This window comes from Seriola lalandi, unplaced genomic scaffold (genome assembly GCF_002814215.2).
Source record: "Seriola lalandi dorsalis isolate HSWRI2012SDOR001 ecotype SW California unplaced genomic scaffold, Sedor1 jcf7180002054690, whole genome shotgun sequence".
Lineage (NCBI taxonomy): Eukaryota > Metazoa > Chordata > Actinopteri > Carangiformes > Carangidae > Seriola > Seriola lalandi.
In genome coordinates, this window is record NW_019525243.1 from 788,624 (window position 1) to 809,334 (window position 20,711).

General features: G+C 39.4%; 1 protein-coding gene across 2 annotated transcripts in view; it reads left to right on the forward strand.

The window, feature by feature from the left end:
• Positions 1–20,491, forward strand: part of cyth3b (cytohesin 3b) — a 40,304-nt gene extending 19,813 nt beyond the window's left edge. For both annotated transcript variants that reach the window (XM_023423262.2, XM_023423261.2), the window contains exons 2-13: positions 3,823–3,905; positions 4,502–4,566; positions 5,358–5,424; positions 5,559–5,677; positions 6,133–6,213; positions 6,984–7,096; positions 8,292–8,440; positions 9,055–9,166; positions 12,439–12,515; positions 13,467–13,538; positions 13,682–13,836; positions 17,404–20,491. In XM_023423262.2, the coding sequence (XP_023279030.1) occupies positions 3,823–3,905; positions 4,502–4,566; positions 5,358–5,424; positions 5,559–5,677; positions 6,133–6,213; positions 6,984–7,096; positions 8,292–8,440; positions 9,055–9,166; positions 12,439–12,515; positions 13,467–13,538; positions 13,682–13,836; positions 17,404–17,476 (1,166 nt within the window). In that variant the 3' untranslated portion in view covers positions 17,477–20,491. The remainder of the gene's footprint in view (positions 1–3,822; positions 3,906–4,501; positions 4,567–5,357; positions 5,425–5,558; positions 5,678–6,132; positions 6,214–6,983; positions 7,097–8,291; positions 8,441–9,054; positions 9,167–12,438; positions 12,516–13,466; positions 13,539–13,681; positions 13,837–17,403) is intronic.
• The last annotated feature ends 220 nt before the right edge of the window (positions 20,492–20,711 follow it).

Below are 20,711 nucleotides of genomic sequence, written 5' to 3' on the forward strand. Positions count from 1 at the left end.
AAAGTGCTGGATAGCTTCGGAAAAACCCATCCCTGACACCTTTCTCGTGTCGAAATGAGGGGGGTCCTGTGTCTGACCATTTCTGTCAACTTTACAAAACTCCACACCCACGTCCCGCCAGCTCTCTTTTTCCATTTGTTGCTCCACTATTTGTGGCACTTTTCATGTCAACAATGGAGTACAATGCCATGTATGAATGTCTTTTTGGAAAGATTGTTTTGTCAGCTACAGTTTCCAACGTCCAACATAAACCTTTAAATCAGTTTTTACCTTTCATCAGAATGACAAATGTATGTTTATAGAAATGACTTGCATACAAATCCAAAGTGAGAAAAGATGATTAAAAATTAACTAAAAGTAAAAATAAAAGAGAAAAGCAATATTTTTTTTGCAGACATCCAATTCAAAAATGTAACTTTACAGTCTATACATAGAAATATAACACAAACAGTCCTACAGTTTACAGAAAATTGCCAGAACTATTTTATTAAATCAGTGGCAGCTGTGTTAATGGCAGCTTGTCCTTTTCATTAAGAGCATTTACAATTGACATTTTCATCACAAAGAAAGTGTACAAAATAAAAGGACACCCATTGTTTATTTTATTGCAGTCAAGCCAGTAAAAACACCTACTTTTGATATCTTGACATTAAGTGTGAATCAACATTCAACTGCACAATGCTAAGCAGACATGGTATTTATACTCCATTAGCATCCAATCCACTTTGAACTTTTGTATGATCAGTTACAGTTGGCTCACTTTCACCCCCTGCAAACTCACTTTATGGTGTCCCCCAGGGTTCAATCCTGGGGCCTATTTTATTTTCCACTTACATGCTCCCTCTCAATGACATCATCCACAAATATAATGTCCAGTTTCACTGTGATGCTGTGACCCAGTGACCAGTCCAATATAGAAACCCTCCACAAGTGTCTTACTGAATCTGGTGTAATCTTTGATCACGACCTGTGTTTTGAATGCCAGGTAAAGAAAGTTTTGCCGTCATGTTTGTATCATTTGAGAGATATAGCCAAGGGTACGTTTTTTCATTTCAGCCACAGACCTGGAGAAACTCACCCATGTTTTTTATTTCCTCCCTCCTTGACTACTGTAACTCCCTGTATACCTGTCTCAGTCAGAAATCAACCCACCTCCTACAGTTAGTTCAAAATGCTTCAGCTTGGCTCCTAACTCAGTCCAAAAAAATGTGTTCACATCAGCCCTTTACACTGGCTGCCCATTTATTTTAGGATTAATAAAAAAAATCTTTTAATTGCTTTTAAGGCCTGGCTTGGGCGGCACCCTTATTATTTTTCTGGGCTTTTATCCTCCTGTGAGCCAGGACGCAGTCAGAGATCCTATCTTATAAGCTTTTATTGTGTGATGTCTATTTAATTTCATTTATTTTACTTTGATTTGTTTGTATGTGTCATATTGACTGCTGTGAAGCACTTTGTTACTTGTATTGAAAAGTTTTATACAAATCAAATCTCATAAAGTCTTATATTATTTAAAAATAATTCTCTCTCTTATATTATATATACATTTTTTTTATTATTTATTTATTTATTTTATTTATTTATTTATTTTCAGACACACAACTCCTTTCTCCCTTATTTATCTTTTTTTTTTTTTTTGCCTTGCAGAAGTTTTTAGCTCGTCTCTCTCACACAGTTAAAAAAAAAAAGCCATCTACACCCATCTGAATCCCTACTCTCTTGACTGGCTGCTCATCTGTGATAACATGAGCTCTGCGCCCTCAGAATGTAATAACCTAATGGTCCATGCTGCTTCTGTCACTTTGTCTTACAGTGCAAGATGGGGAGAGGGATTGATTGAGAGAGTGTGAGAGAGAGATACAGCCGATAGATAAAGAGGAGAGGAAATAACTTTACTTCTCTGTTTCTGTTATTTACAGTCAGGGGGAGAAAAAAAAGTGAATTGCAAAGCTGCTTAGCGGTATGATTCAGTTGGGGGATTTGAATCTGCTCTCACCCCCACTTCAAGCACTGGGGTGGAGGCGGACAAAGAGAGAGATAGAGGGGGAGTGTGTTCATGTGTATGTGTGTGAGAGAGACAGCGTAGGAGAAGCACAATCTGGTATAGCTCCATGTGAAAATGACCTACTTCCTGTCAACTCGCTCTCAAATGGATTGCCGTTTTCTGATGTGTGGAGGAAAGAGGGGGAGGTCTGCTGAGGGGTCTGGGGGGAGAGCTTGACGTGGCACGGGTAAATGAAGGATAAGTAGGTGGCTCTGGGGACCCTCTGTGTGGAATAAAATAATTGTCATGTGTGTGAAGTGTAATTCTGTATGCACACAATACATACACATACAGTGTATAGTGTGTACTCACCTGTGCATACAGTGTTCGTGAGCTCATGCAGTAAAACATGCATGTTGCATGATGTGCCGTGCTCTCTCTGCAGTGTTAATTACCCAAATGAGGGCTCGACGAGAGTTGAGTATCAGAAAGCCAATATTTGAGGGGGCAGGCCTCGCCAGATGCTTAGTGGTCTGTGTGTGTGTGTGTGTGTTTGTGTGTCAGACACACAGGATGTTCTTTATGGAAGTCATCTGCTTTCCAAGAGGGGAGTTTCTGTGGTTTTAATTTGGTTTGAAAGAAAATTCTCACAAGAAACTACTTCCTCACATGTGGCTTATGTGTTCTAACACCTCCTGTATATTATTTGCACATCACACTGTATACACTCATTGGCCACTTTATTAGTTACACCTGCACAATCTAATGCAATCCAATACAACTGTTCTGCCATAAAATCTACTGTCATAAGGTTGTTAATTCAATGATATGCTTTAGCATTGAGGTCATAGTTAGTGGTAGTGTTTCCTCATGTATGTAAACAGAAAGACAGAAAATTATAAACTCACAAGACATAAACAAACTGAAAACACATAAAGACAGAAGATAAAAAAGAAAATGGCTGCACTACAGTGCCTACAGTATATTCACATGCATAACTGCATGTACATACTACACATATATAGCTATCCAGACATTACCTATACTATATAGCTGATCTTTTTCATATGATAACAATTTGACAATATAAAAGATGTCACTCGTAGATTTACTTTTTTGGTTTACTCTCCCCTCTTGTAGTGTTGAAACAAGCTCTAAAAAGCCATTGTACACTACCTGCTCACCACCAAAAACAACAGAAAAACACAGAGTCTAGCTAGAGAACTTAGTGAAAAGCCAGATATTTCCCTCAAGAGTTGGTAGAGGCCAAAAATAGAGCTAAAAGGGAGTGAATATTGGACTTACATTTGCCAGGTGTTCCCGAAGATGCAAATAAAAACATAGAAAACAGAACTGTCACTTCTTCCACAACATCAGTCTAAATTTCAGCATTTTCTGCCTTTGCCCCATATTTTCAGGCAGCCATTCATTGTGTAAGCACTGACGTTCAACTATATTCTCCTCAGCGGTGTGTAAACCGCCTTATTTGACAGGTTAAATCTGATATGCACGGGTAGTTGAATCAAAAGCCACATATACAACTTGAAATTTTGAATTCTCAGGCCTGCTGATTCCCTGTCTCTTTGAAATGTCCTGTATTTAATCCTAGGTTTCAAAATGAAATAGCACTTCTGTCTGTCAGTCTATTAATTTAGGTCATGAATAATGTCTTTGGGATGGATTCATTGAACAGGTATGCTCTGTCGAGCTTAATCCCTGTGACTCTGACTGGCTGGTCGGAAGGTGAATTAATTTAATCCATCCTTGCAACCATGCCCCTCTTTCTCTCTCTCCCTCACACATGCTCTTTCATTTTCCTTTCTCTCTGTATTTTCCAGTACCTGAGGACCTGTCTTTGGAGGAAAGAGATGAGCTGTCCAACATACGACGCAGGAAAAAAGAGCTTCTGGATGATATTGAAGTGAGTAACAGTCTATGAATGATATTTTATTAGTTCCAGCAGTGGAAAGTTATGATAAATAGGGCTGGGCAGTATTATCAAATTGTTCTAAATTAGTTATTCTGGGTCAACTGTAAATCAATAAAACAAGTTATTGAAGTGTTTTGAAAGTTTGAAGACTCATCTGATGTAACGTAGAACATTATTACATATTTGCATTGAACATTAGCTTGATTAATGTTTTATGTGTGATTTCTTTTGCAGACAATCGGCATATTGTAATATGTCCACATTACTGCTGTCAGGGGTTTCCTGTCACCTCCCAACTGCCTACTGTCTAATAAAGGCAAAAATGCCCTATAAGGATGATTTTATTAAGACTGTCATATTAATGTTAACCATATCAACCAGCCCTACTGTAACTGTAATCATCAGGGTGCTCTTTACTGTTAAATGTTATGTAACCATCAAATTAGACAGTATTTACTTGTTACTTCACAGCTGCAGCTGGATCCATGTTGTCCTCCCCTATCTGTCTTTTTATTAGCAGTAATGAAACACAAATTCTAGTATATGGAATAAGTGACTAAGTCATTTAGCTGTTTTCCTCTCTGCAGCGGCTGAAGTTTGAGATCGCAGAGGTAATGACTGAGATTGAGCAGCTAACCTGTGTGGGGGAGAGGTGAGTTTCTTTAGGTTTCACTGTCTCTTCATGCTGTGCTGAGATGTCATTGCATATTAGTCGGTAAAATGCTACAAAATAAAATACCCAATGCTGTTTCACAGACCTCATTGTGCCATGACTTCAATAAAATAAAATTTTCTTTGATTCATTTTCTGTCAATTGACTGACCGTTTTCCTCTTCAGACATATAATTGCTTCTGCCGTGAGCCTCACACCTGTCATTGTGTGTGTACGTTTGTGTGTGTGTGTGTGTGTTAATCCCCTTTTGTTTGAGCGGGACAGTCCCTCAACTAAACATTAGCCAAACAGTCTGTATTCAGAGGCTTTCATTCGATTGGTTGATGAGGTGGAGTGAGGCTGTGTGTGTGTGTGTGTGTGTGTGTGTGTGTGTGTCTGTCTCAGGTGCAGCTGGCAAAGGGGCTCAGGCTATTTTGAGCTTACAGGAAGCACAGGGAGCATGCACAGACACACAAAGCTGGAGATTGATAATTTTAAGAAGAGTAACATTAAAATGGGAAATATTCCTCCAATGGCTGCGAGGTTAGAATGAAGAGAGTAATACTGTGCAGTTGAGACAAAATCACATGGGATCATGTATCATGTATTTTTACTGTTTAAGTCCACTGTACACTTATTACAGTGTAATAAATAAACAAACTCCTGCCACATCCTGGACAAACCGATCATAAACTGGCCTACTGAACAAACACAGCAGCCTGGGGACAACACCACACCCTTAACTGTCATGTGATGGATGTTCCTGTGTTTTTTTGTTTTTTTTACTGCAGCAAAACCACGCAAAGAAACAAACAGATCGCCATGGGGAGGAAGAAGTTCAACATGGACCCTAAAAAGGTCAGGCCAAAACTGCTGCTGTTGAATTAAGCTTTTATGATTTGATTTGGCTTCTTGAATTAAAATTTAAAATAGTAAAAACAGACCAAAATAGGTAACTCGAGTGTAAGTTTCTACTCTTATTTTTTAAACAGGGGATCCAGTTTCTTTTGGAGAATGATCTTCTCCAGAACACCCCAGAGGACATTTCACAGTTCCTCTACAAAGGCGAGGGGCTCAACAAAACGGTCATCGGGGACTACTTAGGAGAACGGTGAGCTCTCCAGTTTTCCCTCTGTTTTCCTTCCATCTTTCTTTTTCCTCTCCCCATCTCTATGTCAGATCTGCAATGTATGTGCTCAGATGTGGGCATGAAGCCCCAGGAAATTGGTAGTCTGGATTTATGGAGCAGAATAGCGATGGGAGACAGTGCCAGTAAAATAACAGAGCAGACATGTAGTTGTTATCAAAAGAAAATCAATGGGGATAGGACTGTTAAAACAACAGGGATTTCATGCTGCCTGGCTCGGCCAAGACAGCGGCTGTCTATCAGGAAACTGGTGCTGTGACATAGCCGCAGGATTTTAGTCTCCAACTTGACCTACAAATATGTGAATCTGCAGCTGTACCCTGAAGCCTATGTCCAGATGATTTCAGTCCAGCGTCTGTTTCCGTTTGGAAAGAGTGTCAGTAGTTAAAGGTGTGACATGTGTCCCTCCTTGCCTCCAGGGATGACTTTAACATCAAGGTCCTCCAAGCGTTTGTGGAGCTTCATGAGTTTGCAGACCTCAACCTTGTACAAGCCTTAAGGTGAGTTAACAACCAAAAACAACACTGTGTTTAAAAGAAAAAAAATAAAGTTGGTATGTTCCTGAAGGTACTGATGAGAAGATGAAACACAGACCAGAACGTCCAGTTTGAGTCTCTTGAAAGTTATCATGGCTTCAGTATTTGTCTGTCTTGACAGTTGCAAGGTAAACAGTGGAATAACACTGACCGAGGATATATCAAAGTAATCTACCAGAAATATTGGCCTGGCTTGCACATATTCTATTGGCCAATGCATTGAACTGACAGATGACACTGCATTGCTCTGTATCAAAGTTAAACTCTTCGCACCAACACTCTGAATGGACATGAGTCAGATGCTGTGTTTTTTTTAATTTGTTTTTTTTAATAAAAAAATATAATAAAGTAAAATTGGCCGACTATGCTCTAGAAAATATCTGCACAAGTATAAAAGAAACAGCCCCGCAAACATCCCAGAACTACACTTGCCTGATGAGTTCCAGCCTTTACTCATCCTTGTACTGTTTGTTCTGAGGAGTGTTTTCTTAAGAGCAAAAGGCTCTTGTTCATTTTACTGTAAACAAACTGCTCAGTGGTGTTTTTTTAATATTTATAATGTCTAAAAACTCTCTAAGTAAGGCTGTCTTCATTTAATCTATTGGTTCTTTCTCTTCTTAGACATGTTGTAGGGTTTATGATTTAATGTGAATATCCATATACTGTTATATACATTTGCATCAATATTTCACGACATGTCATTATGTTTTTCTTCTCCATTCCTGCTGTTGCAGGCAATTTCTGTGGAGCTTTAGACTTCCCGGCGAAGCCCAGAAGATTGATCGTATGATGGAGGCGTTTGCCTCCAGGTACTGCCAATGCAATCCCGGCGTCTTCCAGTCCACAGGTACTACACAAACACACACACACACACACACACACACACACACACACACACACACACACACACACACACACTACACACACACTGCAGCAGATATGAGTCAGACTGAGTCAGACAATCCAGGACAGATGACATGGGCCAGCCAGACCACCTCAGCTTCAGATCAATGCCTCTGACTGTCTGTCTTCCTTCATCAGACAGACATGTAAATCTTTAGCATGTGGCCACAGCTCTGGAGAATATGAACACTGTCTGACTACAGAGACATCCACTTTCAGAGAATGTGTTTAAGGTTTATTCTCAGTCTGAACTTGACTGGAACGACATTCCATTTTCCACTGGAGTTTGCAACTTGCCCACTAATCACACTGTAATCAGTATTCGTGTCTCCAGCAGTGATAATGAAATTGATCACAGGTCAATGGTGGTTAGTGTGCATTGTCTGCTGCCCCTGTGTTAACTGAGGGAGCTCTGAGGACACAGGTGACAGCTCAGGTCATGAATATTGATGTGGCGCAGTGGAGACACACCCAGACTTAGTTATTGGTCATCTCTCAGAACTGGTCCGCAAAGGGCCGTAAATTACAGCGCAGAGGATGTTGACTGGGGCAGTTAGTGTGCGGATGGATGAGGTAAAGGATGGTTCCCAGGAGTTATGATGTGGAGTGTGTGTGTGTCTGTGTGTGTTACTGACTGGAGAGACACTCTGACTTCAATGCAACATGGCCTTGGAGTGCGCCATCTATGTGTGTGTGTGTGTGTGTGTGTGTGTGTGTGTGTGTGTGTGTGTGTGTGTCAGAAAATAAGGCTTTTTGTTGATTAAATTCTGTTTTTTATGAGACAGAGTCCTAAATTTGGTGGTAAGAAAATCTATTGATGGATTGCTGTCAAATTAATCACAAGTCATTTGTGGTGTTATATCAATACCATTGTAATAAATGAGCTGAGTACACACCACTGTACGGCCTTTGCTTGTTTTGAAATAATATCCTTTCACATTTTAGATTTCATTTGGATCTTAGAATCTTGATATTATTTTATCAAAGACTCATACAACACTAGGAGATCAATAATTTTAATCATCTCCGCACAAATCCATAAACTCCGAAGCAAGAAAAATGTTTTTACACACACACAGATGCGGGCATGTGCTGTATTTTATGTTTCTCAGTTACACTCTTTGCAATTACCTCCGCAGACACTTGCTATGTCCTATCATTTGCCATCATTATGCTGAACACCAGCCTGCACAATCCCAACGTCAGAGACAAGCCCCCCGTGGAGCGCTTCATCTCCATGAACAGAGGGATCAATGAGGGGGGAGACCTCCCAGAGGAGCTACTCAGGGTGAGAGCTTTGACTTTATTAGTTTGTTACGTTTGTCCAATGTATCTGATGAAATGTGTGTTTCATACATTGTGTTGGTAAAAAATATGTCAATGCAACTTTGACTATTAAAAGTATAAAGTACGGCTGTTTTTATGATGTAGCACACAAATGAGACTTTATAGTAGACCTACAGTAAGTTTTTCCACTATGCAAAGTGGGGAGTCATGCCTCACTAATTGAGACATTGCAGCTCAGCAGCATGAGATTTGATACTGATGCTAATGATGTTTCGTGATCTGTCAAAGAAAAAGATATAAAAACAAAGTTGATCTACCCACATGCTGTAGGCTGACATCTGTACCAAAGCGCCCATGGCTTAATGTAAATGAAACAAACAAACACTTTGTTAAAGACTCTCATAGCTCCTGAAGTTGTTGAGGTGTGAATCATTGTCTCTCACTTTCCGACACTGAAATAGAATCTGTCAATGTCGTGTTTAATGCACCGTTAATCTGAAGACTGGGTTGAATGTTTGAAGGGAGATGGTGTGTGTGTGTGCGCTCATCTGGAGTCCTGTTAATGTGAACCAGTTTCTTTTCTGTTCAACAATGTTTCCCCACTTCTCTCTGCAGAATCTATACGACAGCATCAAGAGCGAACCCTTTAAGATCCCAGAGGATGATGGGAATGACCTGACACACACGTTCTTCAACCCAGACAGAGAGGGCTGGCTGCTCAAATTAGGTTAGTGAGCATCTCTGCACATTCCCCTGCTGAGGGAATGCAAGAAATCCTGGATGACTTTATTTGGTTGCTCTCGTATTTTTTCTCTCTACAACTGTGGCTTTATTCTCACAGCAGCGTGAGAATTTAAATGGCAGGATGGAGATTGAGGAACGTGTTCACTAATGCTCTCACACACATGGTTCTGTTTTATAAGTCTCAAATCACTGTGAAACTTATGTACATCCTGCTAAAGATAGGCAGGTCTAGAAAGAGGTTGAATGGACTAAAGACTTATGTCTTTAGTTTGGTGCACACGTTCTCATTATACAATCTTAAATAAGATGTTTGTTTATTTATGAGATGTACAGGCTGACCACTACTGGATTTTTATGGCTGATATCCACATGTGAGGGTTTAAAAAAAAAAAAAAATCAAAAAACCAACATGAACATTTTTGAAAACATCCAGTTTTTCTTAAATTCAGACTAAGACTTGTTATTGAGATACTTACTGAGCGAGACATTTTACAGTTGAAATATAAACTTCTCTGTCCTCTGGTTGACAAACTATGTAACCACATGGCAACCATGTTTCTGAATTTCCTCAAACATATGTTTGGCATTTCTGTAAAGCTCAAGTGAGTAACAGTGTATGTGTGGTTTTGTGCGTACGCATTGTTTACACATCTGGTCAAAGACTTGTGAAAACCATTAGACTGTATTGTAATGTAACTTTGGAAGGAACACACACCTTAGTAAATTCTTCTGTATGGGTTTGTGTGTGTGGGCATGTGTGTGTGTGCCAGGGATCTGTATACTTTCCCAGTGAGGTAATACAGTTATTGGTCTTGTTTCTCTCTCTATTTTGCCACATGTTTCTGTTTGTTTACATGTGTTTTTGATTTGGACCTCACTCCACCACTCCGCAGTTCACACCACATAAAAGACATTTTTTCATGCGACTCCAGCAATCCTCACATACCAAAGCATCTTATCACCTTTCATTTAAGTCCTTTTTGGAGTGCTTTTAATTATTAACTTTGCAGTTTTAGGTTGATTTATTATTGAACATAAAACTGTGTAGTATACTGGATATTGTTTGTCAAAGGTTAAAGGGCAAACTCACAGGAGGTGATTTGGTTTATTACTACATTTACACACACACACACACACACACACCTGGCTTTGACCTGCACATTCCTCCAACTCCGTGTAACGTCTCTGTAGTCTCATCAAACTCTGTGAGTACGAATGCAAATAGCCCCATTGTGGCTCACAGACCTAACATGATTACATTTTAGTACGGTTTCTCCCTCGAGCCATTTCCCGCACCAGTTCTCACTATAATATTTCTAATTTGACTCTCTAAAAATAAACCCTGGAGGATGTGAAGGAATAAATGCCTTTTTTAGCATATCTCTCTCTATGTCGAGCGGAAATTTGGCCACGTTAATTCAATAGCCAGAGTCTATTGAAATGTAAGGAAACTCTGAGCTTTTGTAATTATGTGTGGCCCATATAGTCTGATGTGAGGCGCCACAAAAACAGGAAGGAAATGCTGCAGTAAAAAATATTGTGACCTTAAGGGATGCTTAGTATAGAGAGGAACTAATCAGGAGTCTTAGGTCAAAGCACACACACACACACACACACATACACACACAAACACACACACACACACACACACACACACACACATATTTGGGAAATTATCAGAAATTGCTTGTGCATGCTCATGTGCATGTCTTCATGTTTGGACTCTGCAATTGTGTGCTTGTGCTTGTGTATGCATTTTAAGTATGCCGTTCTCATAGCCTGTATGCACGCACCGTACACACGTCTCCCACCAGGAGAGCTTCCTCAGTGTCCCCGGTTCACATCTCTGAAGAAAGTGGTGTTTTCCTCCAACACGAGGCTCTGCAGTCACTGCCAGAGGCAGAATTCTGCTTCAAACCAACGTGTTGGACATTTGCGCTCGCTCTGTCTTTGCTTTTTTTGGATGTAGTTTGCACAAGTTAACACGTGAGGTGGTGAACTTGCTCCGGGGTTCGGAGAGTGTGTGTGTGTGTGTGTGTGTGTGTGTGTGTGTGTGTGTGTGTGTGTGTGTGTGTGTGTGTATATGTGTGTAAGTTTTTGTGCTTATGTGTGTGTTTGCATGTGTTTCTTCAGGGGTGCTTTTGGTGCCACGTTAGGTTCATATCAAGAGCTGTTTGCTCCCTTCTCCTGGGAGCCAATGAGGTTTTATCCTGTTGCCTTTTAAAAATGAATAGGCACAGTCAGTAATAATTTATCAGTTGTGTGAGTCATCATTTAACTAAGCTCAAAGTTGGGAGGGATAGTGGTGATTTTAATCACATGCTTGGTTTGCTTCAGTTTTCTTCTAACTGGCTGGTCTGCATTTTTCAGAAAGTCCAAGTAGAATTCTCTTTATCACATGTTTACATTTAAACCGCTACACCACACTGGTGGCAATGGAGTGCATTAAACCAAAACATGAGGTGCAGTAAATGATCTGATAAAATGATTTGATAAAATCGCTCAAAGTTCAGAACATTGATTCTGAAATAGTGTTACATTTTTGCTTTTGAATAAATGTAACCTTTTTTTTTTTTACTAGAAAAGCAATCCAGAAGCATCTCATATGGGTTTTTAGAGGTGACTTTTATAACTTTTTAAACGCCTAAAATTAAAATAATAAGTCTATAGATGCTAATAAGAAAATTCTCAGCCGCTAAAAAGCGCAAACCTACAACCAACCTATATCAGACAATATAACAAGAAATACAAGAACATACAATATATTGTCAATATCAGACTTACTTCACATGTAACACTCAAATCTAGATTGTCATAAACTTAAAATCGGACAAACATACTAATCAACCTTTCATTGGCATGTTCTTCATTGAGCATTAAGTATTTATGGATGAGTCTAATTGTCACATGATGCTATCATGTGGTTGATGACAAGCAGCCTTTCTTACTCAGGAAATTGAATTACAGCAATGAACTGACAAACAAATGTCTAGAATTAATAATGTAAAATGCATGCATGGTCTTTTTCCACTGAGTCATTTCTCTGAAGAAAGGAGTTCTGACTTGGCAGCAAATATTCATATGGTACCACAATATAATATCATTATAATTTTCTCAAGAGTAAGAAAACAAAGTGGATGTGGGCCGGCGTCATTAATGAGTGTCACATCCCTGCTGTTTTTCCTGATGGGAGACAGCTAGTCTGTCACTGTGGCCTTTGTGTCACTTCCTTTCTCCTCTTTCTCTTCCTGTCAGGGGGCCGAGTGAAAACCTGGAAGAGAAGGTGGTTCATTCTGACAGACAACTGCCTCTACTACTTCGAGTACACAACAGTGAGTATCATGCCAAGATGATGATTTGATTGATGAAGTGCCTCTTTGCAAGTATGTGCGTTTGTGTGTCTACAGAACTGACCTGAAGTGGCTGCTTGGAGCACCTCAGACACTAAATGAAATGAAAATAGTCTCTGTTCATTTTGATGTAATTGAAAATGCAGGGTTTGGGTTTGCTACAACAAATTCTGGGATTAACAAATTTAACAACCAAATTTAAGATTGAGGATAATACAAAACAGTATCTTAACAGTAGATCTTAAAATTGTCATAGCCTGTATGGTTTTATGTCATTTTTTATTTGCACTTTTCAGAAAATGCAAGTTAACTTAACTGACTTAAGGTGTCTTGCTTTGTAGTCTTTATTTGTACCCACATTGGCACATATAGGAGGTTATCTGTTACCTCAAGAAGACCTGGGTGATCCCCAAATATATATTCATCTTATTTGTTGAGTGTCCACGTGTGCTTGTGGTTGTCCATCTGTGCCTCTTACTCTAAGACTACGTTTATTTGTGCGTGCTTGTCAATTTTTATCAGTGCCTCTGTGTCCCTGCTAGCTGCTACATCAGCACTGTCCTCTCTCTACCCTGGTATTATCTTTGAGGACACTATCATTATGTCCCGTCCTCTGGTCTGACTGCTCCGCACACACATTATCTGCTCTGTTAACAGGGGAGGGAGGGGGGGACCAAGGTTGATTTCCATGCTAGCAAAACATGTCACAGTGGATTTTATCCTCATTTCCCTCTTTCTTCCCTTCTCATTTTCATCTTGTGTAATCCTTTAACACACTGCACTTCCCCCTTTTTCTTTTTCCTCCCTCTTTCCTCTTCTTGCCTATTTCTTTGCTTTTCCTACTTTATTGTATATTCTTTCTTGTTTTCCTTGTATTAAGTTGGTTGTTTTTCGGCTTCTCATGTTTCTCGTTCTCATCCCTCTCTCCTTTAGGACAAGGAGCCTCGTGGGATCATCCCACTGGAGAATCTCAGCATCAGGGAGGTGGAGGAGCCCAGGAAACCTGTGAGTGTTGCTTCATTTTTAGATCACATGTCAAGTTTCTTTTTCCCCTCGGTTACAGTGTTTATTACATGTTGACTAATTAGGTTGTCTAATTATCTGACAGCTGCACATCACTGATGCCCCGTCCTTTGTTCCTTCTCTAGAACTGTTTTGAGCTCTACAACCCCAATCATAAGGGCCAGGTGATCAAAGCCTGCAAGACGGAGGCAGATGGGCGTGTTGTCGAGGGGAACCATGTGGTGTACAGGATATCAGCTCCCACGCCAGAGGAGAAGGAAGAGTGGATTAAATCCATCAAGTAAGACTCCTTTCAATCATAATGGCACATAACTCCCCCCGATTCTTTATTCTAAACTAAGCTAACTGACTGCTGGCTTTAGCTTCACATTTACGATACAGACATGAGAGTGGTATCAATCTTTTCGTCTAAATCTCAGCAAGTAAGCAAATAAACATGTTCCAAAATGAAGAACCTATTCCTTTAGCATTATAGTCAAAGGGCAAGCACCTAAACATGGAACATGAAAATTGTGCAAAAAAGTATGTAATTGATTTTGAATAGGTCAGTTGATCTCTGCCAAGGCTCAAACAGACTAACAGCTGGTTTGAATGAATGTCCAGAATGTACTCTTTAAGATCATATCAAACCTAGTAATCTCATCAAGATGGCTGCAGTGTGAATGAGTGCAACATGGGCCTGTCTGCACTTTCACCTGTAGCTCGACAAAATATACTGATTCATGGCACAACGACTGGATATTGATCAGAACAACAATGGCATTGGATCAACAGAACCACATCTCCCTACAAGCTTTATGGGATGGCATACAACAGATCAAGACTGATATGCTCACTCATCTGGATTCAAAGGTGGACCCGATCCAAACAAAACTGAGCAGCATCCAGATGTCCCTTGATACTCTCGGAGAACACGTCTCTTCACTAGAACAACGAATCGGGGCAAATGAGGACAGTTTACAAGATCTCCAGGTTCAGACCAAGGAACTGACTATAGATAATACATACCTGATGGACCACATCCAGGATCTGGAGAGCCGAAGCAGAGCCTCCAGTTTTTGCTTTGTTAAGATTCCCTATTCGCTGATGGCTGCCACATCCTTGGCTTCATATATGTAACTCTTTAATTTAATAGGTTATCTCACTGGAATATTTTAAAGTTATCTGCCAAAAACTAATTTGTTTATTTCTGGTGTCGCAAACCGTAGTATTGCTGTCTGACTCATTTGATCTACAAAGAGGTGTACCACAGGGTTCAACGCTGGGTCCACAATTTATTTTAATGATCTGCCATCAACATGTTCCAATTCTTCTGTCCAACTATATGCAGATGACACTGTCATAAATACTTCTAAACTTCACTTATTTCAAATGCAAACTGCTCTTCAATCTGATTTCAATACCATACAAAACTGGCTCCTTTGTAATAAACTATTAGACTACTGGAAAGAGCCTTAAAACAAAATCTAATAGTTTAATAATCACATGTAATGATAGTACTAGTCTGCACAGAGTTGATCAAATTAAGTACTTTGGTTTAACACTGAACTCACGTTTAAACATCACATCGATCATATAAAATGCAAAGTTAATTTTGGAACCAGTGCTCTGTTTCAGTCCAGAAACAGTTTTACGCTTAGTGTAAAGAAGAAACTTGCATCATAACTTGTATGGCCATTTTTTGACTATGCTGATGTTTTTTATCAAAACGCATCTAAAACGGACGTCCAACCACTCAATACAGCATACAATAATCTATGTAGATTTGTCCTTGGTTGTTCCTGTATTACTCATCACACTTTAATGTATAACTCCCATAAATGGCCTCCACACAATATAAGAAGACACATTCATTGGCTTCAACTAATATTTAAATGTGTTAATTTCAGTTATCCTTACTGTTTACAGCAGTTTCTGGTACCATGTTTATCTGTATATCATCTGAGGTATTCAACACAGTACTTCTTCTAATTGTTCATGTGTCAGATGATTTTATTTTATTTTATTTCACTTAATTTCATGTCTGCATAATATATTTAAAAAACAGCAAATGTTATATATATGCATTAAATTAGTTTTGCATATTTTCATGGTCCACATGAGAGTGGTATCAATGTTCTCATCTAACTCTTGGCAAGAAAGTGAATAATCGTATTTCCCAAACTGTCCAACTATCATCTTGAAGGTTCTTAAAGACTAAATGAGAATATGGACCAGAATTAGATGTCCACTTACTTGTGGTGGGTGTTTGACTTCATGAGAAAGCTGGTACTCAACAGTGATTTCATATTGATATATTAACCACAGACATTGTAGATTTTGTGATTTTGAGTCTTGTCCAGCCTGTGGACTATAAGATCAAGGCTGAAGAAGAGCGCCAGAAAATATACTGGTATGGGTTTTAAACATACCTAAATCAATATTGAGGGTGCCACTATAATATTTAATTGACAGTAAAACAGACAATCAAATTTTGTTTTTCTGACAGATGCCATACATAGATCTCACAGTAATAATAACCTTGCTGTTGGTGACCTAAATGCTGGATGCTCTATATTCGGCAGAAGCTGGTGCAATGTCAAATACAGTTGGCTCAGCAGAACAGTACACTTGTATACTGTAATCTAATGCAGTGCCCCCCCCAAAAAAAAAAAAACAAAAAACAAAAAAAAAACAGTATTCACTTGGGAAATGATGTGGGATTAGTCATTGCTTATAGCACCCAGGGGGTGAGCCAGTAAACCCAGCAAACCTATCCAGGAGAGGCAACTCTAAACTGGGCTGATGCATTCACAGCCACATGGCTAACAAGCCGCAGCTTGCGCTTCACCAGAGGGGTCCAAGAGGACTGGGGGTCTGGGGAGATAAAAGGCTTTTTATGGAAATGATGATTTCCGCTCTCTTCTAAAGGAGGTGATCATAGAAGAACCGCTCTATCTGCTTATCTTGAGTCAGAAACACACAGACCTAGATAATGCTTGACCAATTGGGTCAACTTAAAATGTAAAATGTGCTGTTGTCTCTGAATTAATGAATTCATGCTATACTTAAGGAGAAGAGTACATATTTTTATATTTTCAGTTCCATTGAATGTATTAGGTTTTTACATATTTTTAAGGACACAAATGGAGGGAATGTTATATCATGTTAGTCATGGCAGCCTTGCCAGGATTCGATCACTCCACACTGGAGTTTTTGTTTCATGAAATTGGGTTGTTGAAAATGACAATAAGTGGAATGAAAGAGGGGGATAGTCATCGTATACAGACTCATTCTTCAGCGTGTGCCGTTGTAAAGGGAATCAGAGATATCCGCAGTGGGGGGTTGAGCCTCTTCTTGCTTTGTGCTGGTGCTAACAGGATTTAGCAGCCGTGAAACTGGGCTCCTCAGTAGAGCCCAAATGGCTTCCTGAGTCACTCGCTCTCATTGTACGCTGCCTTTCCAACGCTCTAAGAGAAACTGGAGCAGGAGAATACGCAAGAGTCGATAATCTTGAGCACCATTGTTCACCCTCCGTCAGACCTATAAACCTGCAGAATAGCGTGAGGGAGACTGTGTGATTGTATGTTTTACTACATATTTGGCAGAGTTTTGGAGGAGGGAATCGGCAAGAGGTTCCAGCAAACCAGAGTACCAACAAAAAACTTGGGGGTGGGGGGGTCCTCTTCAGAAACCATGGAAACCAAACTAGGTCATTGCACAAACTTTTTTTCTTTTTTTTGATCTAGTTAAGGCAGGGGTTCGTATAAATGTGCCTACATTTCCATATCAAAGATGCTGGAGACCCTCCTCTCATGTGGCATTATTATTTATTTAATTGCTGTCCTTTGATTGGCTTCTTCTCCAGGGCCAGCATTAGCAGAGACCCCTTCTACGACATGCTGGCCACCAGGAAGAGACGCATCGCTAATAAGAAGTGAAGAGGGACAATCTTCTCAACCCCACCCCACCCCATCCTTTTCTCCTTCAGTTCATGAACACATAAACTACATACTACAAAGCTGGTTCAACACAGACGTGACTGTCACCCTCAGAAAAGACTTCAACCCCCGAAGACAAACCTCAGTCTCTCTCCTGGACTGTCCACAAAGTCTGTGCACTTGTTGGAGAGACATCAAACACTACTGAGGGGGACAGCAGAGCTCCAGGAAACTCAGATATGTGGACTTGATTCTGGCATGGAGCAGCACATGAACAACCAACCAATCAGTTTGTTTCTCCTCCATCTCATGCACACCCCCTACCTCCCCCTCTCATAGTCATAACATGTTTCTAGGTCTCCCTAAAGCACAACTGCCATGTTTCAGGTGCACATGCATTTGCATGTGGGTTATTATAGACCATTATGTGGGTGTGTGTGTGTGTGTGTGTGTGTGTGTGTGTGTGTGTGTAAATGCAGCATATGCAGCAGTGTGCATGCTGTCAGTGCACACAGCTTCTGCAGTGTGCATGCATTAAGTGATAGAAGTGTTCCCTCCACTGTGCTTTATGAAAAAGTCATAGTAATTCAAAATCAGAGTTCAGATGTGTGGTCAGCCAAATGGGGCACGACTGTTGAAATGTAAGGGTGAATAGAAATATTTCGGGAAGGAGGAAGAGATAGACGGACAGAGAGAAGTGTTTGGGAGGTGGTGGATGAACAAGCGCTGTATAACCTCACCTGAACCATGTTATCATCTCACTCTGGTGCTGAATTCTTCTCTCCAGGTGCCATGGCTGAAGCCCTGCTCAGAGTAACCTCAGAAAACAGCGCTGGCTTACATTTAGGTTCCTAACAAAGCATTACAGTCTTGAGTCAGCTGGACTGATTTCATTTATTTGTGTGGAGCAGAGAATTTTGAAATGTGCATACTTTTTTATTTTAGTTGATTAGTAAAGGTGCTTTTGCCAAGGCTTGAGATGAAACTTACTTTTTGGACTTTGAAGTTGTAATCCTTAAGATTTCGGCCCCAGTTGATTTGGCTGCACACTTGCTTAACATCTACTTTGTCAGAAACACAACAGAGGAGCAACTGGTTTATATGATTACAGTGCAGCCAACTAAACTCACATTTTAACAAACAAGTCTGATCTGATTTCATGCTGCTTGTGGCTTGAGTACTATTCCACACAGCAGGAGTAATTGGAGTTGGTTACCTTATTATTATTGAGAAGTCTCCTGCAGCTCTACATCTAACAGCTCACTGTGGCTGATCCATTTTGCTCTAACACCAACGCAAAAATGAAAAACGATATGCTGACAAAAAAAAAATTAAAAAAAGCTAAAAAAGATGTTATCTTGTTTTGTAGATGCATTTATGGTAACCGATCACTGTCAGCAATAATCTCTGTGACAAATACGTGTCCTTTGGCTGCTTCACGATAAAAGCCTTGTGTTTTGCCAGTTGAATGCTTTTAATGTAAAGCAGCAGCAGTAGGAAATGTTGGATTTATATTGGCAGCAACTTAATAGAGCTATGAAATTAAAAATGGAAAAGATACAGTCACGTCGCATTTTCACTCAACAGTATTTCTAGTGGATAATAAATAAATATTGATCAGAGCAATCACAAACCATAAATGGTGTATGAGAGCAACATTACCGAATTGTAGTCTGATGATAATGTATTGAAAGAAACGTGCATGTTGAAGAAACACGCTGAAATAATTAACTTCTCCAATGCAGCAGTGTTTTCTAGTGGTCAATTGAGCACAACCACGTGTTGAAAAGCTGAACAAAGATGAACTCTGACCTGCAAATTTATCTGTTGCATGGGCCTCAATAGAAGTGAATGGAAAATGGAGCAAATATTCGTAGGACGGTGGTACAATGTGACCATACCTTAATAATGGATGACAAAAATCTATTGTTTCCTGCGAATCCCTTGTGCTTTTGAGGGCAGTTCAAATCCAGTGGGGGGATGGTGAACTCCGCCACTACGAATTAAGCAATATTTAGAGAGATAATACAGAATGTAAATACTTTGAATGATTACTGCAGCTGAAATTCAAACCATAAATAATAGCAACCATAATTAGTATCAAAAATTGGGTTTGATTTCATGAAAATCTTAAGGATTATAACTTTAGAATCACTTTCATTATAGAGAGTCTTCTCAGTCTAATGGGTAAGTTTTATTTATAGCTGTGCAATGGCCCTATAGGGTACCAGTCCGATTAAGCTTTTCTTTTTTTTCTTTTCTTGTCTATGGCCTATGTCAGTGAAGGTCGATGTATTGTTGTGATCCTGTTTGCATTTGGTTTGTAATCCTAAAGATACTTGCTTGCTTTTGTGTTACTCTTTAAAAAACTATATAATAACCACCTATCATTTTGTATTTATTTTCATTTGTGAAATGGTTTAGTACTACCTGTAAATGTTAAACAATGTATGCTTAAGTTATGTATGTATATATAATGTATAGGTTTCTGGTCTCTTTGTTGTAGTATGCACACTCTGTGTAACATTGCTTGAGCCGTCAGGCAGAAATTTGCATCAGCTGAAGTTTGGGGTCTTCTTTACAAAAGCCTTAAACATAATCATAAGTAAATATATAATAACAATATATAATATTGATCAATAACTGTGATGATGCTGTTAAAAAGCCATGACTGATGAGTGAGAAATATGGTTGTATTTATGACGATGATGATAACGATTACAGTGAAAATGATGTTTGAATTTAATAATGATGATTCTAGTGAAGTAATATCAGTGATGATGGTGATGATGATGATAATGATGATTATAATATTGATGATGATGTCAAAAACTATAAACACCAGTAGTTTTCTATGTGATTGTAAAATAAAATGAAAGCCTTGTGGTCAGGGCAGAATATTATCTTCTACCGCCCTGTGTGGGCTTATAGTTACATTAACTTTTATATTCTCTGTAAAAGCTATTGGTCACGTTGTACATTACGTGTATCTACATAAAGTATACATAAAGCTTACAGCAGATGTATCGTGTATTCATTATTGATGCTGGTCTCTACATATTTGCATAAGTAATTAGCTATCATAAATGAATTACACAGACTCTGTCACAGGCTTTTTTGAATATGTATGATATCATCCTTCATCACACAGACACCTAGTGTATAATTCTACCTAGTTGAATACATGGTAAAAATAACAGCAAGTGAAGTAGAACAGAAAAGGTAAAGGAAAACA